The 20,281-nt window shown below is 49.0% G+C and overlaps 1 protein-coding gene and 5 non-coding genes across 7 annotated transcripts; 4 read left to right on the forward strand and 2 right to left on the reverse strand.

Annotated features, from left to right (window-relative positions):
- Window positions 1-3,783: 3,783 nt before the first annotated feature.
- On the forward strand, window positions 3,784-12,306 carry LOC136395863 (low affinity immunoglobulin gamma Fc region receptor III-like). 2 transcript variants are annotated; one of them, XM_066371335.1, is made up of 6 exons: window positions 3,784-3,907; window positions 4,472-4,604; window positions 5,014-5,034; window positions 5,348-5,605; window positions 9,334-9,597; window positions 11,100-12,306. In XM_066371335.1, the coding sequence occupies exons 2-6, from the start codon at window positions 4,532-4,534 to the stop codon at window positions 11,288-11,290; spliced, it is 807 nt and encodes a 268-aa protein (XP_066227432.1). In that variant the 5' UTR covers window positions 3,784-3,907; window positions 4,472-4,531; the 3' UTR covers window positions 11,291-12,306. The 2 variants fall into 2 exon arrangements, with proteins under 2 accessions (XP_066227432.1, XP_066227433.1); XM_066371336.1 differs by having other exon boundaries at window positions 11,103-12,306.
- Window positions 12,307-14,084: 1,778 nt separating this feature from the next.
- TRNAG-GCC (transfer RNA glycine (anticodon GCC)) lies at window positions 14,085-14,155 on the reverse strand. Its single transcript has one exon. It is a non-coding gene; the product is annotated as a tRNA-Gly (tRNA).
- Window positions 14,156-15,756: 1,601 nt separating this feature from the next.
- Window positions 15,757-15,839, reverse strand: TRNAL-CAG (transfer RNA leucine (anticodon CAG)). Its single transcript has one exon. It is a non-coding gene; the product is annotated as a tRNA-Leu (tRNA).
- A 453-nt stretch (window positions 15,840-16,292) lies between these two features.
- TRNAG-UCC (transfer RNA glycine (anticodon UCC)) lies at window positions 16,293-16,364 on the forward strand. The gene has a single exon. It is a non-coding gene; the product is annotated as a tRNA-Gly (tRNA).
- A 974-nt stretch (window positions 16,365-17,338) lies between these two features.
- TRNAD-GUC (transfer RNA aspartic acid (anticodon GUC)) lies at window positions 17,339-17,410 on the forward strand. Its single transcript has one exon. It is a non-coding gene; the product is annotated as a tRNA-Asp (tRNA).
- A 1,912-nt stretch (window positions 17,411-19,322) lies between these two features.
- Window positions 19,323-19,396, forward strand: TRNAN-GUU (transfer RNA asparagine (anticodon GUU)). Its single transcript has one exon. It is a non-coding gene; the product is annotated as a tRNA-Asn (tRNA).
- Window positions 19,397-20,281: the final 885 nt, after the last annotated feature.

Below are 20,281 nucleotides of genomic sequence, written 5' to 3' on the forward strand. Positions count from 1 at the left end.
GGCCTAACATGGTTCAAGGTATCATTTTAGAGAAGTTGACACTGAGCCTTCTTCCTGATAACTGCTAGGTAAAAGAATCAGAAATGGAGGCCACTCAGTTTAGACTCAGGGCAATAAACTGATGCTCAAAATGTGAGCATTCTTGTCTTTCCGTGCCTGTTTATGCAGTTCAGGAAAAATAAGTGTTATGCACCTATTAGGGTCTCTGGCTCAGAGAAAATTTCAGTCTGGTGATCTTACTCTTGAGTCATGGAAAGACGAATGACTGAGATAACTAGACAAAATGACATGATAACCTTTAGGTTTTGAGTGGGAAGTACTGATGAGAAAACGGAGACGGTGAGGACCCAGACCTCAGCACTAAGTGAGGTGTGTCCTGGGTTAGCTCACAGCCCTGGTTGGAACCATGCTTTCCTTATTTACACATAAAGGATTTAGACTTCAGCATTCTATTTCTATGATTTGAATAAATGGATCTTCCACCCTTAAATTCTGGTGTAATCAGCTTGAATCAGTTGTTATCAGATGTCACACCGTGCTGTTTTTTTTTCTTGTTATGATTGTTACAAAGCAGAAATCTACCACACAGTTAATCATAAAGTCAAATTTTGAAACAAGGTATGGACAGGGCACTTCTGTCCCCTGCCTCTGGAGTAAATGAGAGTGTCTGGCGACGATTTAGGTGATGCTAATCTTAATCACCAAGATCCAACGGTAGTAGCAGTAACAATTTCATTACAGTAACTGATAAGCACAGCTGTGAAGAGGGGTTTCGATAACACAAAATTAGCAATTCAGGTTATGCTAGTGAGATAATCCAAAAGGACATTAGAAAGAAAGCTTGGATAAAGAAAGTGTAAGAGGCCCTGGCTGGTTGCCTCAATGGTAGATCATCAGCCTGGCATGGATGTCCCGGTTCAATTCCCATTTAGGACACATAGGAGAAGCGCCCATCTGCTTCTCTATGCCCTCCCTCTCGCTTCTCTGTCTCTCTCTTTTTCTCTCTCCACCTCTCTTCAGCAGCCATGGCTGGATTGGAGCAAGTTGGCCCTGGGAGCTGAGGACGGCTCCATGGCCTCCGCCTCAGGTGCTAAGAAGAGCTTGGTTGCTGAGCAATGGAGCAATGCTCTAGATGGGCAGAGCATTGTCCCCTAGTGGGTTTGTAGGGTGGATCCCAGTCCCAGTGCATGCAGGAGTCTGTCTCTGCCTCCCCTCTTCTCACTGAATGGAAGGAAGGAAGGAAGGAAGGAAGGAAGGAAGGAAGGAAGGAAGGAAGGAAGGAAAGAAGGAAGGAAAGGAAGAAAGGAAGGAGAGGAGAGAAGGAAAAGAGAGAGAGAAAGAAAAAGAAAAAGAAAAAAATGTTTAAGAGAGTTAGAAAGTACAAGTGAAAGTGACCATGTTAGGAGCAAATAAGGAAACTTTGTATCCAAACTTCTGCCTGCAAAGGGGCATGGAGAGGAGCAAAGACATTTAGGCTGGGGACTTTCAGAACCCTGAAAGTTCTGGAATGATTGCTGACTCAGAGAGAGAAAGATGAGATCATAAAGCTCTGATCATATGGGCAAAGTGTGTCATGCTTCCAGAAAAATTCAAAGGTTAACAAAAACCTTTGGTAACACTCATAAAAAAATAAAAACTACTTTTAAATGAACTTTTATTAGGTACCAGAGAGTGTCCATTTTACAGCTGAGAAAGCTGAAGTTTGAAAGCATTAAAGTACCTTGTCCAAAATCCCATAGTCTGACTTCAAAAGAATTTTAAACTGTGGTTAAAAAAAAAAAAAGGAAACAAACCCACCCAACATGTAATTTACCTTAATCATGTAAAAGAATTCAGTCTGTTGTCTATCACATTGCTGTGCAACAGATTTGGAGAACTTCATCTTGAGAAACTGAAACTCTGTACCCATTCAACAAAACAGCTCTCCACTCCCCACCACCCAACTCCCACCTCCGGCCTCTGGCAACCACCATTGTACTTTCTGTTTCTATGAGTTTGACTACTGTTAGATACTTCATAGACAGTATTTACTTTTTTGTGACTGGCTTATTTCACTGTAACAAAATCTCAAGGTTGATCCAAGTTGTAGCACATGGCAGGATTTCCTTTCCTAAGGCTGAATAGTATTCCATTCATTGTATGTATAAACCACACTTTGTTTACCCATTTATCTGTCCGTGGACATTTGAGTTGCTTCCACCTGGTAGCTATTCTGAATAATGCTACAACAAACAAGAGTGTGCGCATATTTCTTCGAGATATTGCTTTGAATTCTTTTGGATAAATACATAGAAGTAGGCTTGCTGGGTCATGTGGTAGTTCTATTTTTAATTATTTGAAGAAATTTTGCCCTGGCCGGTTGGCTCAGCGGTAGAGCGTCAGCCTAGCGTGCGGAGGACCCAGGTTCGATTCCCGGCCAGGGCACACAGGAGAAGCGCCCATTTGCTTCTCCACCCCTCCGCCGCACCTTCCTCTCTGTCTCTCTCTTCCCCTCCCGCAGCCAAGGCTCCATTGGAGCAAAAGTGGCCCGGGCGCTGGGGATGGCTCTGTGGCCTCTGCCTCAGGCGCTAGAGTGGCTCTGGTCGCAACATGGCGACGCCCAGGATGGGCAGAGCATCGCGCCCTGGTGGGCAGAGCGTCGCCCCTGGTGGGCGTGCCGGGTGGATCCCGGTCGGGCGCATGCGGGAGTCTGTCTGACTGTCTCTCCCTGTTTCCAGCTTCAGAAAAATGCAAAAAAATGCAAAAAAAAAAAAAAGAAATTTTATACTGATTTCCATAACAGCTGCCCGTTTTACCTTCCCACCAGCAGTGCACAAGGGTTCCAATTTCTGCACATCTTCACCAACACTTGTTATTTTCTGTTTTATTATGTTTTGTGGCCATTCTACTGAGTGTGAGGTGATGTAATGTGGCTTTGATTTGCATTTCTTTAACAATTAGGGATGTTGAATGTTCTTTTCATGTGCTATTGGCTGTCTATATATCTTCTTTGAAGAAATGTCTATTCAGATCTTTTGCCTTTTTACTTATTATTGAGAGTACATTTATTACAGCTGGGGACAGTGAGACAAGAAAGGGCTTAGGATAGAAGAAGCCACAGGAGAGAGGCTAGGTGGGGCTGCTTTGGCTCATTAGAAATGTAAAGGGAGAGGAGTGAGCCAAGGTGGAGCCACTGTCAGTTCGTGGGGAGTCGGAGAAAATGGGCCCTTTGGGACAGGTTCAGGAGGTTAGCCTGGGACGAGCTGCCACCACCCGTTGCTTGCCTGGTGGCAAGTCTTTTGGGGATCCTTAGAGTTTAGGAGATGCATGCCTGTCAGGAAGATAGGGAAGGGAAAGGGTGTGGTATGCTCCTGGGAGGGAGAGTGCCTCTCTTGCCCATTCTTTTTTTTTTTTTTTTTTTAATTTTCTGAAGCTGGAAACGGGGAGAGACCGTCAGACAGACTCCCGCATGCGCCTGACCGGGATCCACCCGGCACGCCCACCAGGGGGCGACGCTCTGCCCCTCAGGGGCGTCGCTCTGTTGCAACCAGAGCCATTCTAGCACCTGGGGCAGAGGCCAAGGAGCCATCCCCAGCTCCTGGGCCATCTCTGCTCCAATGGAGCCTCGCTGCGGGAGGGGAAGAGAGAGACAGAGAGGAAGGAGAGGGGGAGGGGTGGAGAAGCAGATGGGCGCTTCTCCTCTTAAATCAGGTTGTTTTTGTTGTTGTTGTTGAGATATTCACCTCTTATCAGATCATGATTTGCAAATGTTTTCTCCCATTCCGTAGATTATCCCATTCCGCACTCTGTTGACTGATGTGCGAAGTTTTAAGTCTGATGTCCCAGTTGTCTACAGTTGCCCCCATAATCTGACTTTTAACCATTATATCATGCTGCTAAACTGAGTCACATCACCTGCACAAAACAGGTAGCTTTTGAAATTACCTTATGGTTTTCTTAACCAAATTCTTTCTTGAACTTGAAGACTTTCTTCTTTGGAGGGTTGTGCGGAGACAGGAGGTGTGAAGCAGGTGAAGGAAGTAGTGTATTTAGAGAGTCTCTTGGGTTGAGTGTTTCCCACGGAAAAGCACTTCCTTTCGTTGTGGTTATTTCATATAGATCCTTATTGGTTGCAGATATAAATGGGTTCCTTTATCTTGTCTCCGTCAAAACTCCTTTAGAACTTTCTGTGTACCAGCCTTAGAGGCCGCAGAAGGGTGTTTGGGGAGGCACCAGACTGAGAACCCACAATGAGGGCCCGCCCCTAGCTCTGTTTCTTGGGGTTTCCACCAGTTTCCTCACCCTGCGCAATAACCCCGCCAGGGCTTTCACAAGGACAAGACAAGCTGACACGTGGAAGGGAGATTAGTCAGAAAAGCAGACTCAACTCGTCGTTTGATTTGTTGCTGCTGATTTATTAGCAGAAATGGAGTCTGGTGACTGTTGAAAGCTGGTGTGAGAGGGCGAAACAGCTTCCTTCCTCTTTCCTCAGCTCATCTCCTGATCCCCGCCAGACGCCGGCTCAGTGCTGGGGAAGACCTCGAAGACCAGAATGCTTCCGAAGGTACACGCCGGCGGCCTGTGGCTGCTCCAACCACTGGGAGTGTTTGTTCTGTTGTTGCTGGGTGAGTAAGGGTCACTGCGGGGCAGGGTGGTTTCAGCCACTGGGCCCCGGGTGGTGAGGGGCAGGCCTGGGCCTTGGGGGCTGGGGACGGGCCGTAAGGGGAGAGAGAGCCCTGAATCCTTACCCCTCTACTGGTCCCTACGGTCAGAATTCAGAGGTCCTTCCACAGTCGCTGCACCAGACACTCATGTTTACTTTGTAGCCTGGTGGAGAGACAGGGACGGGATGAGGACACAAGCTCTGAGTACCTAACCGAGATCAAGGGAGACAGGCTCTTGAGACAAGTCCTGGGGGAAGAAGAAGCTTCAGCCCACCCCACCCCCTCAGCATCTCCTCCCCCCACGCCCACAATTACATCTGCTCTCCCGTCTTCCCCTGCCCCTCACTGACAGCCGTCTTCTCTTTCACAGCTTCTGCAGACAGGGAAGCTGGTGAGTCTGCTCAATACCGTCTTGGATTTACGCTGTTGTTGCCTGTTCCACCACGAAGCGGGCTTGGGTTCAGCATGGGAAATTCCCCCATTTTAGTGGGGCCTGGGGTTTGCTTCTTGGTAAAGTTCCTACTGGATACATCAAAGAACCAAAGACACAGAGGGATTGAGGCTGCTGGAAGCACACGGGTTCATAGTTGGGTCTACAATGGGCTCTGGGCTCTGAGTGCCCCTGGGAGCTCCTTGGGAATCCATGGTCCCTCCAAGGTCGTTTATCCCTGCTCCTTTTTTCTCTCTGCCCTTCACCTGTGCAGCACGATTCCCCAAGGCCGTGGTGAGCCTGGAGCCCCCCTGGTTCAACGTGCTCCAGGAAGACAATGTGACTCTGAACTGCCTGGGGGCCCACAGCCCTGGGGACCGCTCCACCCAGTGGTTTCATAATGGGATCATCATCCCGAACCGGGACCAGCCCAGCTACAGCTTCAAGGCCAGCCTCAGTGACCAGGGCGACTACAGCTGCCAGACAAACCAGACCAACCTCAGTGACCCTGTGTATCTGAATGTGACTGCTGGTCAGTGGAGGAGGCCCCGGGCGGGTCTGGGAGGACAAGCACGAGAAGTGTGACACAGCAGAGGGTTTTAGGGGCTGGGGGGATGGAGGGTGTAGCCGTGCCCTGGAGCATGGCTGTGAGCTGTTCCAAGCAGTTTCCGCCCAGTCATTTCCCTACTCGCCACCCCAGCTTTGCCTCCATGTGCCTCAGAATATATGAGGTTGTTTGGCCTCAGTCCTGATTAAGCAAAAAAGGCACACGGCCACAAAAAGGCCACCAGGGCTGAGAGGAGCAGAAAGAAATCTTGCTGCAGAAAACCTTCCTGCCCTCATGGCAGTGTGGTCAGCACATGGATTGGAGGCCAACAGAAGGCAAAGGCCCTGAGATGGGGTGCCTGGCATGCATGAGGAGGCCGGGGGTCCATGGAATCTGGAAGATGAGGTCAGAAATGCTGGGTAGGGAGGCTACCCTGATTAGGCAGTGGCACAGTGGATAGAGCATTGACCTGGGAAGCTGAGGACCCGGGCTTGAAACCCAGCTTGAGCATGAGATCAACAATATCCCATGGTCACTGTCTTGAGCCCAAGGTTGCTGACTTGAGCAAGGGGTCACTGGCTCAGCTGGAGCCTCCTGGTCAAGGCACATATGAGAAAGCAATTGATGAACAGCTAAGGTGCCACAACTATAAGGTGATGCTTCTCATCTCTCTCCCTTCCTGTCTGTTCTTCTCTCTGTCCCTCTTTCTTGCTAATGAATTTTGGGGAGGCTTGTAGTTTGGTGCAATGATGTCATCTTTTGTCCTTAAATGAGATGAGACTTCATTAGATGGCTTTAATTAAGGGAGTCACACGATCTGACTTAGGTTTATGTATATCTCTGAGTGTTCAGTCTAACAGATTCTGTAGAGAAATCCTACACACAAACCACACCCCACCCAACGTCTGATCATGTGAGCACATTTATCCTGTAGTTGACTTCAACTGCACTGTGGTGAAGATGGCTGCATGTCAGCATGCAGTATTAAAATTCTGCTTAAGAGTGTTTCTTTGGAGTCTTTTAAGGTCCAGTCTCAGAGAGATCTTGGTGGTGGACTCACTTTCTGTTGATGGTGCTCCATTGAAAGGGGAATAAATATTGACTTAGGGTTCAGAACAGCCCTGCCCAAGTTGTGCTGCTTTGGCATGCGAATTATTTTGAGCTGAATGCAATGGAGACCCAGAGGGCTCCTGAGAGACTCTTATTTCTCCCTTAAAGAATTTAAGAGTTACTACCAGATAGAACATTGGTCCAGCGTGTGGATGTCCCAGGTTTGATTCCTGACCAGCGCACATAGGAGAAGCGCCCATCTGCTTCTCCACCCCTCCCCCTCTCCTTTCTCTCTGTCTCTTCTGCTCCTGCAGCCAAGGCTCCATTGGAGCAAAGTTGCCCAGGCGCTGAGGATGGCTCCATGGCCTCCACCTCAGGCACTAAAAAGAGCTCGGTTGCTGAGCAACAGAGCAATGCCCCAAATGGGCAGAGCATTGCCCCCTAGTGGGTATGCTGGGTGGATCCCGGTTGGGCGCATGCAGGAGTTTGTATCTCTGCTTCCTTGCTTCTCAATTCAGAAAAATACACACATAAAAAGAGTTACCACCAGAAATAACTTTCTATGGCCTATCTAGAGGGCAGGGCAAACTACAAATTACTGGATAGCTGCTCTTCATATCGTTCTGCAATGACCTCCCTCCCCTCTGAAGCCCAGGTGCCTTACCTCATCCTTAGCCCAGAATGTCTTGTATCACTCATTGTCCCTTTCTCTCTCTGAACCTCTCATGTCTGTGGGGTGCCCAGACATGTATGTGATTAAATTTGTTCATTTTCTTTGTTAATTTGCCTCACGTCTATGTGATTATTAACTGGACAAAAGAAGCTAGAAGGGTAGAGGAAGATTTCTTCTTCCCCCACAGGCTCGGCCTCATAACCTGTCCAGTGACATCACAACTACCTATCTGGTCTCTGTGTCCATTGCTGTCCCACCCCAAACACCTGTGGGGTCAAACTGGGCCTTGATTCAGCAACCTCGGTACTTGAGTTCTGTCTAGGAAAGAATTCAGAGCCAAGATTCAAAATATTAGAGAAAGTTTATTTAGCAAGCCACTGAGGTAGAAGTAATGGGCTTTAGGAAACAAGTTACAGAGGCAAAAGAAGGGGGAACTTAGGAGAAAAAGAGAAACTCATCTGGAGAGGGAAGAGGAGGGGAAGGGCACCAGCGTGCTCTCCGGAGGGAGTGCTCACCGGATCCTTTGTCCTAAGGGGTTTTAAGGGCGGAGGTTTTAGGGATGGTCTTGGGGAGAATTTTAATAGGACATTCCTCAGCTCTCCAGATGTGTCCTTTCAGGGTCCTGGTCTCCACTGATTGGCCAGTGCCAGGGCATCCCCAATCAATGCAGCTGGTCCTGAGGTCAGCTGTGGAGTTGGTTGTCTGGTTTTGCTGCTTTTCTGGGTCTGGTGCTGAAACACAACTGAGGCCTGGCCTATCATCCCGGCTGTGCACCTGTCTGTCTAGCTGCCTACCACACATTCATTGTATTAAGAAATTAAGCCCATGAGATCTCAGAGCCCAGAAGTTAAGGGTAAAAGCTAAAACCAGAATCCTGACCTCAGGTTTTTGTTTTATGCTCTCTTTTTTTAAAAAAAATTATTTTTATTTATTTATTTATTTTAGAGGAGAGAGAGAGAGAGAGAGAAGGGGGGAGGAGCAGGAAGCTTCAACTCCCATATGTGCCTTGACCGGGCAAGCCCAGGGTTTTGAGCCGGCAACCTCAGCATTCCAGGTCAATGCTTTATTCACTGTGCCACCACAGGTTAGGCCCTGTTTTATGCTCTCTTATCAACTATACCAAGGCTCTGATGTTTGCTCCCTCACTTCCCAAAACTTGCTCAAAAGCTGCCATTTAATTAGTAATCCCCAGACCATAAATGCTGTGTCCACACAAACTGAAGGTTTCAGGTCCCGTTCCATCATCGCCAGTTACTGAAGTGCACCCATTTCCCTACTCCAGCCTAGTGTGTTTGGTTCCTCACTGCCCCTCTCCCACCAGGCCATGGGTCCCTCCTACTCTTTATGTTTGAAACTTCTGAAGACTTCTATCCTTCAGGGGTCCGGGGGACTCACAGGTCCCACCATGTTTTGCCTGTAAGAGAATGCTCATATCTGCCATGAAGCATCTTCATTTCATCCACCCGACTTCCTTTTATTGCAGGAATCAAAGGAGGACAAAAAACGCCCAGTTTGATGAAGGAAGTAGAATTTATTAAAGCCGGTGGAGCACGTGGGGCTTGTCGCTCCAAAACACAGGCTCCCTGAAGTTGATTTTCTTATAGATTATATACCTTTACAGTATCTAAGCAATGGGCATGTGATTTCTTTGTTTAAGTTTCCCAGGACTCAGGAGAAGGGAGGGAAGGTTTTGGTGGGGTCAGCAAGGAGGAAGGGGTTTCCAGATCACTGGCCTTAGTTACATACAGATCCTGCTATTCTTGCTTTGTATTGTAACTGTGGGATATAGTTAATTTATCACTGGCTGACTTGGTTACCCCTGCTGTCTCCTTTCCATTGTATTCTTTTCATTTCTTCCTTCCCAGGGAAGAGGGGGCCTGCCCCTCCTTCCTCACTTTCACCTTCTGTGAGTAATGCAGCCCCCGACACCAGGTCGCGAGGGCCTGGGCGTCCAGCCTCAGACCCTTTCCTTCCCTTTTATGTCTTTCAGACTGGCTGCTGCTCCAGACCCCACGCCTGGTGTTCCAGGAGGGGGAGCCCATCGTGCTGAGATGCCACCGCTGGAGGAACCAGCCTCTGCACAAGGTCATATTCTATCAGGATGGAAAACACAAGGGTTATTTTAAAAAATACAGTGTGAATTCCAGCTTCTCAATCCCACAAGCAAAGACCAGTCACAGTGGCAAGTACCACTGCACAAGTCACGGGATCAGTATGGTATACACATCACACCCTGTGAGCATCACTGTCCGAGGTGAGAACCAAGGCTGTTCAAGGAGCTCCAGGCCTTGAAAGGCTGGGTAGGGCGGGGATTACTGGTCTTCTTCAGGCTTCAGTAACTGTGTTCTCCTGAGTGGGCCTCTTTCATATCAACAGGAACCCTCAGAGTCCTAGCTTAACCTGACTGCTATGTGAACATGCAGCTTGCTCCTAAGGGGTCATAGAAATGGGGCCATTCACCTGGAGTTTTAACTCTCAAGGGACAAAAGCCACCTTTTCACCGCCCTCAAATCCATCTAGCAGACATCACCACCCACACTTTTTTCCCACCTCACTCAAACCACCTCACTTTGTCACATGTCCCCCTGTGTGCAGGGTTCTGAAGCTTGTTTGTGTCTCCCTGTGGGCCCTCTCAGCCTAGGCTCCTGTCTAAGCTCAAGGGAGCCATGGGGTATGACAGTCTCTCCACATAAAACAGACAGAACAAGGCCTCTGTCTGTTCTGGAGAAATTGTGCTTCGTGAAATCTGGATCCTGCCCTTTCAGGGGGCGTTGCGAGCTATTTCTGCCCAGACTAGTGTTGGTCAGTGAACATTGCCCAGCTCTGACCTCAGGAGGTGGTAAGTGAAGCACTGTTAATGTGGTCTGTGGGTTCCCTAGTTCTCTGTTCCCCAAAGGCTGTGCCCCAGTCACATAACTCCTCGAGAGGCTTTTCTATTAATGATGCATATTCAAGGCTTCAAGAAGCCCTGTTTTAAAGAAAACTGTTAAACTAAGTTTGATAAGGCATTTGCAAAACTATGCGACCTCAGAGCCTTTTCCTCTAAAACCTTCTGGGGAGGAAGAAATGTCCTCTACCCTATTAGATTTCTTGCATCTGGTCTGATAAATTGACTTGAGACAGATTAACAAGAGAAAATGAGCAAATTTAATTAAAGACAGGAACCCCACTGACTTAAGAGGTTCAGAGACAGAAAGAGAAAGTGAGGGTGTGTGACATCCTCAGCTAAGGATGAGGTAAGTCACCAGGGCCTTCCGAGGGGAGGAAGGTCATTGCAGGACGATACAAAGAGCAGCTATCCAGTAATTAGTAGTTTGCCTTGCACTACAGATAGGCCATAGAACGTTATTTCTGGTGATAACTCTTATTATGAGCAAGGCCCCTAATTTAAATTCTTTAAGGAAGAGGTAAGAGTTTCTCATGAGTCGGCAGGGTCTTCATTGCCTTCAGCTCAAAATAATCCACGCGCCAAAGCAGCACACTGTGGGAAGGCCTGTTCTGAACACCTTCAACTTCTATCCTGTCCCTCCAAACAGAGGTGTGCAAGGCCACCATCTGGGAAATGCTGACCAGTTGCTTTATTTGGGAAGGTGCAGAGATGAAAAGGTTCCCTGCAGACTTGGAACCTGTCTGCTCCTGACCTGAGCCTCAGCCCCTGGCTTGGAGGGCTTTGCAAAAGGGAGCAACTGGGGACCTGACTGTTGATTCCAAATTTCTGCCTTAACAACAGCTGTTTCCCCATCCCTCTGCTTCTAGTAGGTCCGGCCACTCTGCCCATCCCACTGCACTTTCCACTGTGGCCCCACATCGCCTTCTGCCTGGTGATGGGACTCCTGTTTGCAGTGGACACGGGGTTATATTTCTTTGTGCGGAAAGAACTTCAAAGCTCAATGAGGGACCAGAGCAACGACAAAGTCACATGGAGCAAGAACCTTGAGGACAAATGACCCCTCACCCCACAGTGTAAGAACTGCAGCACCTCTTCAAGGCCAGACTTCTTCACTTCGACCAGCCTCTCCTGGACAGTGACCCGGGCCAGGGGGGCCTCAGGGATAGGAAGGGCCTGTAAGCTCCAGAGTGAAACCCCACCGGGCTCATACTCACTGACTTCCTGAAGGTCAAGGCACAGTTATGGTCACCCAGCTCTACAAGGACTGACAGCAAATGTGTTTTCACATATGCTAAACAGAGGCTCCTCAAATATATGAAAGCTCACCAATCCTGCTTCTGTTTTCAAAATTAACCTGGCAGTCTGACCACCTCTTTGTACGCTAGTACTGCAAGCCCCTTGGACCAAGCTACTGGCCGGCATCTCTCGGTTCGATGGCCACAAAGCTTCTCATACAGTGTGTTCTCACCACAACTGCCTGAGCGCTCTTTTAAAAATGTGTGGCAACTTTACTTGCCACTTCTTTGCTCAAAGCCATGCGATAGCTTCCTCTTGCACTTAGGAGTGTTCTCAGGCTCTACCTCAATTTGCTCCTCACTGCCTGTGGCCTCAGTGACTGCTGTTCCTTGCTTCCTTCAACACACCAATCCTACTTCTGCCCAGGCTTATGTTACTCCGTTTCTGGAATGTTCTTTGTTACAAATGTCTCATCATGTTTCATCATGGTCTTTATCCAGATGTCACCTTATCACTGAGGTCTCCTTGATTATTCATGGCCCCCCACCCCATGTCCTAATTCCCCTTCTCCTGTTTTATTTTTTCTCAGTGTACTTATTATCAACTGATACCTTATGTTCACCTGTTTAATGGTGTATCATTTGCCATCCTGCCATCAGAATGGGAGCTCCAGGAGAGCAGAACCTTTGTCCATTTTATTCACTATTGTGTACTTCGAATCCACGTCAGTGGATGGCACATGAAAAGTAACTCAAATATTTGTGAGTGCATGGTTTGGGTCTGCAGTTGCCCCGCGTTAGCCATATGCGGCCGGCCTATTTAACAAATCTCCTTCAATAAAACTTCAAAATTAAAAAAAATATTTGTGGAATGATTGAGTTCTTTAATAAATTTAGGCAGTTTTAAACCTAGAAAGTCTTTAGAAATGATGTAGTCCAATCTCATTTTAAAATTGAGGAAGCTGTGGGCCAGATGTTTGGTGTCACAGACCTTTGTATACACAGTTTTGGATCATAAGACACATTTTGTTCTGCAACTTGCTTTTTGTACTCAGTCCTAAGCATCCCCCCCTTCACAATGTCTACTTAAGTCATCCCTTTAATGTCTATTCTATTTTTCAAAGATGCTCACACTAAGCTACTAAACATGAATAAGTATATCGAAATGTAACCTCTCTGAATTAACAGGTAAAACAGTGAATGAGATTGGAAGAGTGTGATACTGCAGTTAATGTCCAGGTTCAGAGGTGCCGGCTATGGGGCCATACCTGGAACTCCGGGGGTGGGTGGGTAGGTAGTGTTTTGAGGCAGCTGAGGGCTGGTCGGGAAGGGGGGTGGGAGCTTGGACAGGCAGTTCTTGAACAGGCCAGGCCATCTTTCCCTTTCTGAGTTTTGGGACCCTTTTCTTGCAGGCCCTTGGCTAAAATGTCCTGACTGAGACACCCAAGTCTGGCCTGCCTAGACCCTGAGAGTGAAGGAATTAAAACTGACAGCTTAAAAACAAACAAAATAAAAAAGCTTAGGGTTGACTGAGAAAGCCAATCCGAACGTGGCCGACCTCTGCGTCCTGGCTCCTTCCAAGGTCCCGCAGCTTTCTTTGTTTTTTCTTTTTTCTTTTTTGTATTTTACGAAGCTGGAAACGGGGAGGCAGTCAGACAGACTCCGGCACGCGCCCGACCGGGATCCACCCGGCATGCCCACCAGGGGGCGATGCTCTGCCCATCTTCGGGCGTCGCTCTGCCGCAATCAGAGCCATTCTAGCGCCTGAGGCGGAGGCCACAGAGCCATCCTCAGCGCCCGGGCAAACTTTGCTCCAGTGGAGCCTTGGCTGTGGGAGGGGAAGAGAGAGACAGAGAGGAAGGAGAGGGGGAGGGGTGGAGAAGCTGATGGGCCCTTCTCCTGTGTGCCCTGGCCGGGAATCGGAAGGGTTCTCAGCCATCTGAGGAGAAAAGAGCCACTTTAGGGAGCATAGAATTTTAGCTTCTTTTAAAAAAGAGCAGCGGTTTCCTTTGACTCAGGCAAATTACAAAGGTTACATGTAAGGCGACCTTAAACCCTTGCTGGAGTTTAACAATGTATCCGGAAATAGAGACCCCGGGGCACAGCCGCGCGCCTCCTGGGACCGGTTACAGTCCCGGGTGAACGTTTGCGGCCCCTCGCTTCTCTCCTCCGTCTCCATTCTCGTGTTTCCGAAGTGTCTTTTTGACTTTTCAGGGGACGTCGAGGCCAAGCAGAAACCCTCGAGTTCAAACGTCCCGTTCGGAATTCAGGACGGTAAGCTGGAGGCTGCAGGCTCTCGTGGCTTTCCGGGCGGTGAGCTCACTGCGCTCTCTGGCTGCGGGCGACAGATGCCCGCAGGGGTCACGCCATTCCGGGGCTCGGCGCCAGAGGAGACCGGTCACCGAGCGCGTCCGGGTGTTCCATCCCCGCGTTGCGTTCTCTCCCCGAGCGAGGGTGGCGAGGGCGTTCCCCAGTGGTGCCATTCCAGCGGCAGGTCCCTGCTCCTCTGATAAGCGACGCGGTAATGGCAAGGGGAACCAGATCGGCTAACTGGTTTGGTTTATCTCAAGGTCTGAGGTTCTACAGCAGAAAAAGGTTTAAAAACTTAAACAATGCTGCATTGGCCGGGAATCGAACCCGGGCCTCCCGCGTGGCAGGCGAGAATTCTACCACTGAACCACCAATGCCTATACAATACCGCTTCTACAGGGTTGCTCTTCACTCAATTCCTGTTCCTGGTTCCGCCTACAGAGGGAGTTGGGCGGGGCCTTCCAGTCCCACTCTAGAAAATGGCCAATCCGTTTCAAGAGGAAACTGTCAAAGCTTGAAAACAGAGCGATTCAACTCCTTGTGTGAGGCCACCGCTCGGTCCCTTAGTAACAAGCTCCCACCGCTTCCGAAGCGGACCCTTTCCGGCAGCTACCTTCTGAGCAGACTGCCCCTCAGGTTAGGTTTGCCTGGCCTTTTTCACCATCAGACAGGTGTTTGGGAAGAATTGCAGAGGGCGGGTGCCCGTCTCACCGTATCACACCAGAGGGTTTGTGGAGTCACTGTGACTCTCCACTTGGGAACGTCACCTCGACCATGGGGCTCAGGTCCAACTCCGCTTACTTTTCTTGGTGTTTCCTGCGAGTACCCCATTATCGTCTTCAGTTCACACGTTGTAACTTAACTTTTTAAGCCTTTGTTCCAAGCACAGTGTGTGACAGTGTTAAGTGCTAGGATGATCCTGAATAGAGAGAGGGGGCCTAGTGAGAAGCAGGGACAGGATGGTCCAAGTTAGACGCCAACCTGTGCAAAGAGGCTAGCCCAGCGCTTTCCACACTTAATATGCATACGGGACACCTGGGGGTCTTATAATGTGGGTTCCGAGGACTGGGGTCTGCATTTCTAATAATTAGTGGGATAACCTCGGAGCAATCAGAACCTCCATTTTTTACTACAAGCGAACGAAAGCTCGGGAAAGTCAAAGGTATTTCCCGGGGTCATAGTCGAGTTAACTAACAAAGAATGCAGTTTGGCAGACTTTCCCTAACCAACCCTTTCATCCTCACACCTAGGGGCCTCAAACATTTCATCTCTGCGGCTTGACAGTTCCCTCTCTTCCCAAAGGCCAACGAAATTTCTCCCATAACCAGCTGCTCCCAAATCAGAGACTGGCTCATCTGCGATCTTCAAGGGAAAGGAGTTGAAACGAACAATTGCATGAACTGACCTTTCCTCTTTATGACTCCGCCCCACCCTATCCCGCCTGGTGAGTTCTTGGTTTTGGTGAGGCGGCAAACCTACTGAAATCAAAATTGGTGGTGGCAGTGGGTCCGGTGAGGAATCTGAGGCTGTGACATCATTGTCTGAGTCGGAAAAGTCTCAGGCCAATTACAGCAAACCGAGGAATCTGGGTTGAGACCTTTTCTTTTTGTCAGAAAGGTCGTTGGTATCTGCCTGCCCTAGTGGGCGTGGCATATAGAAAAGGCTCAATGCATCCCTGTTGAATAAAGAAATGGATAAACAAGCACTCAGAGTTGGAGTCGAAAGGAAAAAAAGTTACTTTTCATAGTTACAAATAGACCTTAGCCTCAACTGCTCCCTGACCAGTCTCCCACCTGCAGAAGAAAAAAATACTGTTTTATGTTCACAGCGCAGCACAACCTTCCTAAGTAGATGCGCAGGACGAAGAGGTGGTGATTGAATGATCCACAGCCCTTTCTCTATAAATTTAATAGATTGATTCACAGTCCTTTCTGCATGAAATCAGTAGTATGTTGGTTGGAAAAGTTAAAACAAACCATGTCAAGAGTGGGATTCGAACCCACGCCTCCAGGGGAGACTGCGACCTGAACGCAGCGCCTTAGACCGCTCGGCCATCCTGACACTGCAGCATCGATTTTCTTATATTATATTAAGATTGTCTCCCAGCGCTGTCATGACGTCACGTTATATTGGTGCACAGTTTATTTATGGTTTTGAGTAAAATAGAATTATCCCTGGACTAGGTCAACAGGGAAAATGAAAGCACCTCCTACCCCCCCTTTCCTGATTCCTCCTGCCTCACCTTCACAAAAAGTAAAGACCCATTTCCCCCGGGCCCCTTCTCTGGAGGGTGAACTCTTGACCACCCGTCCCAAATCGTTATCAGGGTCCGACGCCCAGTGGACCGAGTGCCGGAGCGCCTCGCGGCGGAGACAACCAAAGCAGCGAGGGCGGGACGCCGTCTCCTTCAGAAGATGCCTGGGAATCACAGACAGAATACTGCAAAACAAACGGGGAGACGTGTGCTGCCTGCGCTGGTTCTATCCAAAGAATTGCGACGCCAGCTGTAGCGAAGCGTTGGTGGTATAGTGGTGAGCATAGCTGCCTTCCAAGCAGTTGACCCGGGTTCGATTCCCGGCCAACGCAAGCCTCTTTTTTTTTCCACCCACTATCCACAAAGTGGGACGCCAGATCCTGTCGGTTTTTTTCTGCTTTTCTTTATTTTCTTTATTTATTCTTATTGAATTTATTGGGAAGACATGTTTCAGGTGTATAATTCTACAACCCACCATCTGAATACTGCACCCCAATGTTCACCACCCCAAGTCGTCTCCCTCCATCACCACCCATTCCCCCACCCTTTTCTACCACCCCTTCCCTCCTGTAACCACCGTGCTGCTGTCTGTGTCAATGAGTTTTTGTTTCCTTTGCTTAATCCCTTCACCTTTTTCACCGCCCCCCACCTAGCCCCCAGCCCCCCAGACAGCTGTCCATCTGTTCTCTGTATCCTCTTTAAATTCTGAGCTGAGAGGGGCCTCCGCGAGGCTCGCGTGGCCTTCAGCTCCGTCCCGGGAAGTGCAGTTTGTTGACTGAATTAAATACGTGAAAAAATTTAAATGCATCATCCATTCAGCTACTGGGGATGTTTAAGCAATTGAGGAACAACTTTTAGTGGGTGTATGAACCTACTCCTTCCATAGTCGAGTTTATGAACTTTAAGGACTAAAGTTCATAGTTTTCCCGATGATAATTTAACGTCCAAGCTAAACTGTCTGGTGTGTGAGTGTAGTATACAATACCGATGTGAAGACTAAGTAAAAAAAAAAAAGTCTTACTAATATGTTCATGTTTGTTACATATTGAAATAATATTTCCATATATTGGGTTAAATAAGGTAGATTATGGACATTTTCACCCGTTTCTTTTTACTCTTTAATGTGGCTATTAGGGCATTTAAGTTTCTATAGGATTTACATTGCGTTTTAGTTGTCACGCACCAGTCTAAACAGCGAAGGTGCAACTTGACTGGCAATTTACATTCATCATGGAATAAATTACATAGTCTGGAAATTTACAATTAACTTCCTAAGCAACCACATTTAAAGCCACCCTTGCGCCTTTCCTCGTTAGTATAGTGGTGAGTATCCCCGCCTGTCACGCGGGAGACCGGGGTTCGATTCCCCGACGGGGAGATACAAAACTTTTCCATCCTTGATCTCAATTCTCCCTTTCCCGAAACAAAGCTTATTCTTGTATAACCCCAGGTGTTCTCCCAGGGTACGTTCCTCGCTGGAGAATTTCGTGGTGTTGGGTGCCGTCTGACCCTGGTGCTGTGTAAAAATAAAGGCCTTGCATCATTAACTCTGCAATCCAGCTTCCACCTCATCTGCCACTAGGTGCGCCTCCTCCCGGCCCCAGCGCCCGCCGGAGGAGAGTCCCAGGGTCCTCGCTCCACCTTCGGCCGCGAACCCCGCATTCCCGCCCCGTACCCTTTGCCTCAAGGCCACACCGCTTCTACGCGCAGGCGCGCCAACGCGTGCAACGGCCTCCCCCATTTCGGTTTCCGGGAAAAACACTCTTTTCTGTGTATTCTAGACAGTACGGGCCCTGGCCTGACGGACACCTGCATTTATTATTATTATTATTTTTTTTTAAATCACCAACAGACTGCTTTTGCGCAAGTTACTTAACTTCCCCGCGCCTCGTCCTGTCGTCTGCAACGGGGCAGAGCCCACATGTTCTGAGGCCCCGGGCGGCGTGACTGCTTCTGCAGGAAATCCTTGCACCGCCACCTGCCACCTAGCATCTGCTCATTTTAAAAAAAGATAATATTTTCCCTGGGTAGAATAGTAATGTAGAAAATATGGAGAATAAACAAATCACACACAGAGAGAAAAAGCAGCCATATGTTTATTATCCCAGAAATTCTTATTAATTATCGTGCTGTATCATATGTTTATCTCCTGCATTTTTAAATGCAAAATTGGAATCACACTGCATATTTTAAACTTACTTGAATGTTTAATATATCAATATTTCTGTATTCATTAAATATTAGCCCGACACCTTATTTAAATGACCTAATTGTGTTGCACCCTATGGCTACATAATAATTTCTTTAACAAATCTCCCAGTTTTTTTGAACAGGTTGTGAGGCTCCCAGTGTTTTTCTGTCTGCTCTGGGGTGGCAGCTCCTAAAATCTCTGCTCGGGACAGGTCGCTTTTTAGCCCTGTGGCTACTACGATTTACACCCTGGCCTTCTGGGGTCTCTGCTCAGTGGCACCCTGTTCAAGGGTCAGCCAGAGATAAGCGAGGAGATTCGTTTGCAGGTTTGGCTTTTTTGAATGAGGCATTCCCTTTTCATTGGACAACACTGAAAGCCCCCCACTAGGCGGGATGGCCGGGCAAGAGTGACAAGACGGTTCTGTGTGCAGGTTTCGGAAAGACCTGGGACTCAGGCGACAGATGAAGCGGTGCTTGTGTGGCTGAGTGCCTGATGCAGCGGACAGCTGGTGTGGCAAGTGGCTGTACACGCCTGGGGAAAGTGATGTGACTCAAGGCGCCTGTGGCACTGGGGCGTCTGGGGGCACTGACCAGGGCCCAGGTTAACGATGTTGGGAAGGAGGTCGTTGCCCTCCCATATTTGGATCCGATGTTACCGTGGGCAAGTCCTTCCGCCATCTACAACGTGCGTTCCGTCCGGGCACCCAATACCCAGCAGAAACCTTTCAGAACAGTTGGGATGGAGGGTTAATTTTGTGATATTAGGGCTCCCTGACTTAGATTTCTTGTTTTGCAGGACATGATCAAATCCCCGGGACCCACAGAGAGCTCTCTCACCTTGCGCTCCCCAGAGACCCCGGGTCCACTCATCCTGCTGACCCTTTTCTGGGCCTCTGCCGGGAGGACACAGAGTCCTGCCCGGACCCTGGGAGGTGCGGGCTCGGGAGGGAACCAGCTGGGCTTGCACTGCGGCCGCGCGCCAGACGCTGGACAAGACCGTCCCCCGGTTCGGACGCCGCCTCAACCGCAGCTATTTAGGGAGCAGCGCTACAACTCTGTCTTTCCGTGAAGTGACTTGGCGGCGAAGTTAGTTCTCGCCTGTCTCTGTGGCGCAATCGGTTAGCGCGTTCGGCTGTTAACCGAAAGGTTGGTGGTTCGAGCCCACCCAGGGACGCGGGCTCAGTGTTTTGAGCCCAGGGTTCTGCATTTCCGGCCTCCGTGAACCTTTTAGGTGAGTTCTTCCAGGACCCGCTAGCGCTTTGTCTGCGTGATGAGATGGCAGAGAAATAAAACCTTTAGCTGCCAGACTTGGGTTCTACTAAAATTGCATCAGGAAACTGATTCTGTAATGAGTTATTTCCGTTGGTTCAGAGGTGAATTCTTGCACCAATCTTGTTCCTGCCTTGACTTTTACTTGGGTTTCCTAACTTGCGAACCGGGCAGGTCCCTTAGTCATGCCTGCCCCTACGGGTCAGGGAGTTGAGAAGTATGCCTTTTCCTGTATACTTTCTCCTCACCCCCCACCCCCACCCTACCCCCCACCCCAGATCACTGCAGTAACCTGGCCGGTTTCCTGTCTTCAGCCTCCCTCTCCTCCCATCCTCCAAGAAGCTGCAGAGAGGCTTCTAAAGCGCAAACTTGTTCTACCTCCTCCCCCCTCCACCTCCCCCTCCCTCTCCCCGGGCTTGCAGAGTCGGTACAAGTTCCTCAGCCTGGAAGGCAGCCCTGTTCACCATCTGGCCCTGGACCCTCTGCTCACCCTCACTCCTTAGACCAAGGGACTTTCTTGATGTTTGGAGCTTTGCTCATAAATAGTCAGCCTTTCTTCTCTTTGCCTGGCAAACTCCCACTCACCCTTCGCTCCCTACACCCCAAAGGAAGCCTCTTCACTCTCCTTGTTGGCAAATGTTTCCGCACTAGAATGACAGCCCCCCAGGGAGTAACCCCATGTTGTTGTTCCTGATGTCTTCAGCATCCAAACTAAAGCTTGGCACCTCTTAGGAACTAAACAAGTGTGCTTTGAATGTCCACATGCACCGTCTCCTGTCAGGGTCTCTTC

Source organism: Saccopteryx leptura, chromosome 2, assembly GCF_036850995.1.
Source record: "Saccopteryx leptura isolate mSacLep1 chromosome 2, mSacLep1_pri_phased_curated, whole genome shotgun sequence".
In the NCBI taxonomy this organism is placed as follows: Eukaryota; Metazoa; Chordata; class Mammalia; order Chiroptera; family Emballonuridae; genus Saccopteryx; species Saccopteryx leptura.

Coding starts and splice junctions, on each gene's coding strand:
- LOC136395863 (XM_066371335.1), top strand. CDS start 4,532: ATGCTTCCGAAGGTACACGCCGGCGGCCTGTGGCTGCTCCAACCACTG. Junction 5,606..9,333: donor GTATCTGAATGTGACTGCTG/GTCAGTGGAGGA, acceptor TATGTCTTTCAG/ACTGGCTGCTGCTCCAGACC. Junction 9,598..11,099: donor TGTGAGCATCACTGTCCGAG/GTGAGAACCAAG, acceptor CTCTGCTTCTAG/TAGGTCCGGCCACTCTGCCC.